The 7,562-nt window shown below is 33.4% G+C and overlaps 1 protein-coding gene across 1 annotated transcript; it reads left to right on the top strand.

Moving 5' to 3' along the window:
* The first annotated feature begins 4,556 nt into the window (after positions 1-4,556).
* Positions 4,557-7,234, top strand: LOC111902382 (U-box domain-containing protein 4). Its single transcript, XM_023898223.3, has 2 exons — positions 4,557-4,932; positions 6,002-7,234. Exons 1-2 carry the CDS (start codon positions 4,658-4,660, stop codon positions 6,846-6,848), a joined length of 1,122 nt encoding a protein of 373 aa, XP_023753991.1. The 5' UTR covers positions 4,557-4,657; the 3' UTR covers positions 6,849-7,234.
* The last annotated feature ends 328 nt before the right edge of the window (positions 7,235-7,562 follow it).

The following is a 7,562-nucleotide window of genomic DNA, read 5'->3' as shown; positions in this document are numbered from 1 at the left end:
GATTTTGCACTTGCTAGTGTGTTCTTTAATATAAAATGTAGCTGTTAAAAAAAACTACTAGGAATGAATTTTAAGGCTTAAAAAGAATAGAACATGATCTAGTACTAAAATTTTCACAAACTACTAATGATCATACTCCGATTCATTATTTGCTTTCGTACTTCATATTTTAATTAACATAATGGTAGAATTCCTTGTGTATTTTTGTTACATTTCATAGGGTTTTCTTTTATTTTGATGTTTGATGAATATGTTTATATGTTTCAAGTGAAAATAAAGTTGTAGATGTAGTTGAAGATGAATATGTAAGGAATGGTGATTGGTGGTTGTCGAGGCCAACACAAATAATAACCTTAAATATTACACACTAAAATAGTGTATAGTGGTAAAGGGATCGAATCCACGGAGATTGGTTCAATTTATAACTCTATGAAAAATCTCTTTGTAAAAATACTTGTAAAATGACAATAAAAATAAAATGGGGGGTTTTGGTGTTTTGAAATACTTGAAACAAACTAGAATTAACTATGATTTAAATAGACAAATGCAACAAAAATAAGAGTTTGATGTAAAATCAATAAGGGAGAGATGGTTGACTTAAAGTTTCCTCACTTTGACTTTTGATGAACATATCATTAGAATCCAATGGTGCAATACTTTGATTTAAATCCTTAATTTGGCTATAGTAATCCAAGGAGCGTGAGATTACCTAGACTTTTCTTAATTGTTGAAATAGCTAGAGAAGCTCATAACAATTTCCTTAGTCAAAGTCACTAATTCCAAATAGCATATAATTAGTGAAAGTCAACTAGCATTAAGAACCAAAAAGTCACCAAATCCAAGAGGGGTCAAATGCTTTCACCACCATGTTGGAGGAAATGTTTTTATGATTGTGTGAAGCAAAAACAACACAAAAATCATTTGTTGCTTGCTAATTTGAGGATCCTTTACTTAATCAAGAAATTAGCCAACTAATCACCACAAACACATTTAAACTCATGAACTAAAACATACAAGTAGTGATAAGATGTTAAAACACAAAACATTCCCATAAAGATTTAAGAACATGTTCATGGATTCTTCAACATTCAACAAAAGTTCAAAGGATTAACCAAAAGTCAACCAAGATCAGTTTAGCCAAGCATGGCTAAACCCAAAGAAACAAAGTTAGAGAAAATTGTACCAAACATTAAGCAAGAATCAAGAGGTAAAAATATGATGTTCTTCAAGTGTTCTTGGCCTTCAAAAGTCTTCAAAACTCCAGAGAGAATCTCCAAAAATCGGATGTCCAAGAGTCTCCAAAAGATGGGCACCAACCTTCCTCAAATAGCTCAAAAGAAGAATTTCCGAAACTGCCCCTGCAGGAGGTTGCGCGACCCGCGTGCTGCTGCGCGGGTGGTCCCTGGATGTAGCATCTTTGAGGTTTTGGGCCTCCATAGCTTATCCCACTTGGCTCATATCGAATCCAATCACCTCCTAGCCCATTTTCTTCAAGTTTTTCTTCATTTTAAGCCCAATTTGACCTCTCCAAATCCTCCAAAGCTTGTGAACTCGCCCGATTAATAATCTACGCACGCTTGAATATTCTCCTGCATCTTGCAAATTTAAAGTTTATTTCTCTCCAAGCCTTCAAATAACCATCAAGCTTGCTCCATGCATCATCTCCACAATCACCAAGCCTAACATCATTTTTGTCTACCAAATCTCATCGCTTCCCATACGTCCCGAACACTCCCGCTCCGCTAGACCCGAAAACCTGCAATTATGCTCACAAGATTCGAAAGTACCCGAAATAGTCATAAAATAACAAAAGGGAAAATATGCATGGAAATTATCTAAATTATGAATGAAATATGCTAAAATAAACTATAAAAAGAAGTAAACAAAACTAACTATCAGTGATGAAAAATATTCAAATCCGAACATCCAATTCAAAAATCCAAAATTTTGATTCAAAAATATCTGAAAATCTTGGATATCCAAATTTTTGGATATCTGGTTTTCCGGATTCGAATACGGATATCCATTTTATAAAATTTTGGATATTTCGGATATCCAAATATTCGATAATTTAAAAAATATTTCTATGATTGATTAACGTTGTGCATTTTCATTTTGTATTCTTCTAGGGTGAAAACTCAAAATTAGAGATTTAGAGTCTCAAAATTAAGAATTAAAGAATTAGAGTCTCAAATTTGTGAATTTTAAAAATAATTCTATTACTTAATTATATTGCTTTTGAAACACAGATATTTGTTTATGTCTTTCGGTGATACATTTTTCAGAATAGTTAATATCAAGATTAAGTTACACATTTATTTATTTTATTGATATTACACTAATGACTTGTAGCTTTTTCAAGTAGTTTATGTTAAGAAAGCTAGTGGTAATTTTCTTTCTTTTGTATAAAGAATGACGTGTGATTAATTAATGCCCTTTTCTCAGCTGTTAAACATGATTAACATCCTTTTTTTTTTTTTTTTTTGTTAATAACCGTCTTTGATCAATAGTTATTGCATATAAGACCGGAGGGCTAGGCGCTGAGAAATTCTCCTCACTTTTTATGGGGAGTAAATTACACGAATGGTCCCTATGGTTTGGGGTAATTTAAGCGTTTGGCCCCTAATTTATTTTTTTAACTCGGAAGGTCCCTACTGTTTGTTTTTGTTACGCGCTTGGTCCCTATTGTTTGTTTTTGTTACACGTTTGGTCTCTGTCTTACCTAAAAAGACTATTATTTAAATAGAGAAAATGGTGGGATAAGTAAGGTAAGGTGATGGGGTGGAGTTGGGGGTGTGTTTATTTAAAAAAATTAAAAAATCAAGGGAAAAATAGTCTTTTTAGGTAAAACAGGGACCAAACACGTAACAAAAAGAAACAGTAGGGACCTTCCGAGTTAAAAGAATAAGTTAGGGACCAAGCGCGCAAATTATCCTAAACCATAGGGACCATTCGTGTAATTTACTCTTTATGGGCCACAACACTATTTCACTTCATTTCCCTTACCCAAAGCCAAGGAGTGTGCATGAAACTCCCCTCACTTTCTTTTGATTTTTTTAAAATAAAATTAATTGATTTAAATGATAATTAGAATATAAAAGTATAGTGTCTAGTTTGTAGTTTTCGAAAATTATTTTTGTGAAGAAAATTCAGAGCTAAGGTGTATTTTGTCATAAGACCAAAACATAAGGGCTAAATATGTCATTTCCAGAAACTTCTTCCTTCTTCCTCGATGAACCTGCAAACTCAAAAAAAAAAAAAAAAAAAATCTAGCCAATCACAAGAAGAGAGAGAGTACAACAACCCCTCCCCCCACCTCCTCCCTGCGCCTCCTATCCCGCACTGCCGGTGCGGTGTTTCTCCGAGCGGAATTCACTATGTCCAACCTAATAAAAGAAATTGAATTTTGGAGATTCGATTTAGGTATGCGAATCTGTATTCGAAAATTCGGATATCCAAATTTTGGATACAGATTCGGATACCTAAATCCACTATTCGAAATTTTTGTATATCTGGTTTTGAACACTCCCACCTATGTGTATAAGTGTTAGTAAACCTTGTTGGTTCCTCTCTCGGGTCATGGAGCAATTTCAAACATTTCTTACCATTTCATAAAAAAATTTGAATCATCACTATATACCTTAACATTTATCATTTATGATGTTGTGTTCTATTATTTTTAAGGGCATACCAAGCTACAGTGGTTTCTATGAATTGTATTTTTAGTCCCTATAGTGTTCAAATAGACAAAAAGACATAAATAGTCACGAATGTTTCAAATGACAAAATGACATAAATAGCCCCTATAAGAAAAACAATTACATAAATAGTCTATGTGTAACAAAATTATAGAAACGAGCATCGTCTAAAATAAAATTACAAAAATTTCTAGATGAAATTATAGAAATTATTCATGTGCTATTGAAAGTTACATAAATAAATAAGTCATGTGTAATGAAGTTATATAAATGGTCCCTATATAAGACAATATAACATAAAATATCATTTTGTGTATGACAAAATTAAAGAAATTGTCTATATGTAACAAAATTACATAAATGGTCCATGTGTTTCAAATAGACAAAATGAGATAAATGGTCATTGTGTGAGAAAAATAAAATTACACAAACAATCACCCATGAGATAAAATTATACTAAAATTATAAAAATAGTCTCTATAGGAAATAGATACAAATATGGTTAATATGTAAAAAGACTTACAAAAATGAAACATGTAAAAAAAAAATTACTAACCATTATATAAAAGAAAATTACATTTTCTTTTTGTATAAAACAAAATTAAAATAAAATGATTTAAAAAAATAGTTGATCTCATTACAACACAAAATTTTAAAACACTTGTTACACATGTAAACAAATGTATAAACTTTGAATAAAATTGCAATTTTTTCAAACAAATAAACTACATATATAATTTTTATCGAAATTCACAATTACAAAACGAGAAAATTAAAATTTGAGTTGAAAGTAACTGTTGCTTAACGCCACGCCATGCTTCCCACGTTTCATCTCCACCTTACGTTTTCTTCCCTTTCTTTTATAAACACAAAATCCCTTCATTTCTCCTTAGATATTTTCTCTCTCCACCACTTGTCCCTTCGCCGTCGGTGGCACCACCTCACCTCACCTCACCTCCATGGATTCTCAAACCTGCCACCTCACCATCACCACCTCCACCGCCGCCGCCGTCGCCCACACCCTTCTTCTCCTCATCCAAGATGATCCCACCAACCCCTGTTCCAAAATTGAAGCCGCTAACGAGATCCGGCGACTCACCAAGACTTCCCAGCGGTGTCGCCGACAATTCTCCGCCGCGATTAAACCCCTTGTGTCGATGCTCAGTTCTCCGTCACCGGAAGCCAACGAAGCTGCCTTGCTCGCTCTTCTTAACCTCGCTGTTAAGGACGAAACGTATGTTTGTTTATCTTTCATCTTTTTCTTTGATAATAATAATAATAATATGATGATGATGATGATGATGATGATGAATTGATGATCTTCACTTTGTGTTCTATCGTTTTCTGTTCTTATCGTTGCATCTTTTTTTGGCTGATTCAGCAATATCTGGAAAAAGGAAAAGGAATCGAAGCTTTTTTGAAAGTGTGTTTTGTGGTCTCTTTTTATCGTTAATCTTTTTTCCAATTGGTTAACAGAAAAGAAAACAATTTGACCCAATTAATCAAATTAGTGTTTGTTCTTATTGATCACAAAGAATCCATGTATTGTTCTTTAAATTAAACAATATACCATGATTTTTTGATTGGAAGTGTTTAGTTTTATGAGTAGTTTTGTTCATGCTTAGATAAACAGTGTTCTCTTGTTCATAAGATTCGCTACTAGGATATTTCATTGGTGGTTTTAAAATTGTTAAGAAGAAGTTAAAATGAATTAATATTTGAAAAGTTTTTGTGGTTTTTATTTCTTCTAATTGGTTATTATATTAGTTTAATGTATTTTAGAATTTAAAACTTGCATGATTGATTAATCTTGAAGTAAATTGTGGTTGGTATTTTTGGGTTGTCATTTTCTTGGGTCTACGTGTGCTTGTTTTTCATGGTTTTAGCAATTTAATAATGAAAATAACTTTTTACAACTTTGTCTGTGGTCTCCTACTACACATAAATATCTTCCAATTTCAAAAGTAATATGAATACATTTATTAACATATAATGTTAAAATAACTCACACAATTTATCAATTTTACAAATTGTCACTTTTTTTATAGGAGTTGGGTCCTATACATATATTATTATTTTTTTTCTATAAACAATAATTTATTCTACTATCTTGAAAAAAACAAGTTATATAACTATTCTTTTACTACATAGAAAAACTTTTGTAACAATCAAAACTTATATATTTGTTTTTTAATGTGAAAAATGTTACTTACAAATGAAGTTATATAATTGTTGTTTTCAGTTGAATCAAACTTTCATTAATCATAATTCATATATCTAAAAATCTTGAATCTTGTTTTCAGGAACAAGATTACAATTGTGGAAGCTGGTGCCTTGGAACCAATCGTAGGTTTTCTTCAATCGGACAATTCAACCATGCAAGAACATGCAGCGGCGGCGTTAGTGACTCTATCTGCATCTCCGGTGAAGAAGTCCGCCGTGGGAGCATCTGGGGTCATCCCATTTCTCTTAAAAATCATAAACCACGGCTCCCCACAAGCCAAAATGGACGCCATTGTAGCTCTCTCCAATCTCTCAACAGAACCCGATAATCTCTCACTAATTCTTCAATCTCACCCGATTCCAACCTTAACAAACATCCTTAAAACCTGTAAAAAATCCTCAAAAATCTCCGAAAGATGCATTTCGCTTCTAGAAACTTTAGTCGATTACGAAGAGGGACGAGTTTCGCTGACGTCAGAAGACGGTGGAATACTTGCGGTGGTTGAAATTCTCGAAAGTGGGACCCACCAGAGCCGGGAACACGCAGTGGGAACACTTTTAACTATGTGTGAAATCGATCGAGGGAAATACAGAGAACCGATACTTAAAGAAGGTGTAATCCCTGGACTTTTGGAACTAACAGTTCAAGGAACTCCGAAGTCACGAACAAAAGCGCATACCCTCCTCCGGTTGCTCCGGGAATCGCCGTACCGGAGAACGGAGCTCGAGGCTGACACACTTGAGGATATACTAAGTAATATAATATCGCAAATCGATGGAGATGAACAATCTGGAAACGCGAAGAAGATGCTTGCAGATATGGTGCAAGTGAGTACGGAGCAAAGTTTGAGACATTTGCAAGAAAGGGCTTTCGTTTGTACTCCATGTGATCTTCCGATTTGTGCTTCGGAAGTTTCTTTGAAGTAAATTATGCCGGTTTTCATGGCTTTTTCCGATGGTGTTTCGGGTTTTCCGATGATAAAATATACCTAAGTTGGTAAAGCCAGTCCAGGCCTTGTGGTAAAGGTGTCATGAGACTGGTAGGAGTCTTTTTTTTTTTTTTTTTTTTTTTTTTTTTGGCTTTTTCCAGATGTGGATGGTTTAGGGAGTTGTAAGTTGATGGAGAAAGGGTTGTACATTGGATTGTGTTTTATGATTTCATTTCTGGAAAATGAATGTTTTTTTAGGGTTAGTTTGATTTTGTGAAAAGTAGTTGTGAGTGGATAAAGGTGGTTAAGTTTTGAAGCTTTGTGTAGTGGTTTACGTAATGTATTTGTGTGTTTTATTGGTGTATTTAAAGTTAGGGGGCCTAATCTAGTAATAAAGACTTGTTGATAGTGGACTAGTGTTGGTTCTAAAATGGATTTTTTTTCGTCAATGAGAGTGTTAAATTGCAATTTTAACACTTCCTATAGTCAAGGGATGCAACCACCTAGACCAAAATGGAAGAGTTTGGTGTATTCTAAATGGAATTATCTGGTAAATATCAAGTAGTTTTGTCGGTTTGAGTTTATAAAAAATAATTGGTTGGTTTGGAATATTTAATACCGACTAATTTGGTTGGCAAATTGAAGTAAAAGACTGTTCATATTGACTCAAATCAATGTTGGATATAGGATTTTTCTTCTTTCATCTTATCAA

Source organism: Lactuca sativa, chromosome 3, assembly GCF_002870075.4.
Source record: "Lactuca sativa cultivar Salinas chromosome 3, Lsat_Salinas_v11, whole genome shotgun sequence".
NCBI classification, from domain to species: Eukaryota; Viridiplantae; Streptophyta; class Magnoliopsida; order Asterales; family Asteraceae; genus Lactuca; species Lactuca sativa.
Note: the sequence above shows the minus strand (reverse complement) of the source record. Positions and strands in the feature narration are given on the sequence as shown.

What these genes read in the sequence shown, in the direction of transcription:
- LOC111902382 (XM_023898223.3), top strand. Translation starts at nt 4,658, where the DNA reads ATGGATTCTCAAACCTGCCACCTCACCATCACCACCTCCACCGCCGCC. An exon ending in CTCGCTGTTAAGGACGAAAC is followed by an intron (nt 4,933 to 6,001) that starts GTATGTTTGTTT and finishes TCTTGTTTTCAG; the next exon opens with GAACAAGATTACAATTGTGG.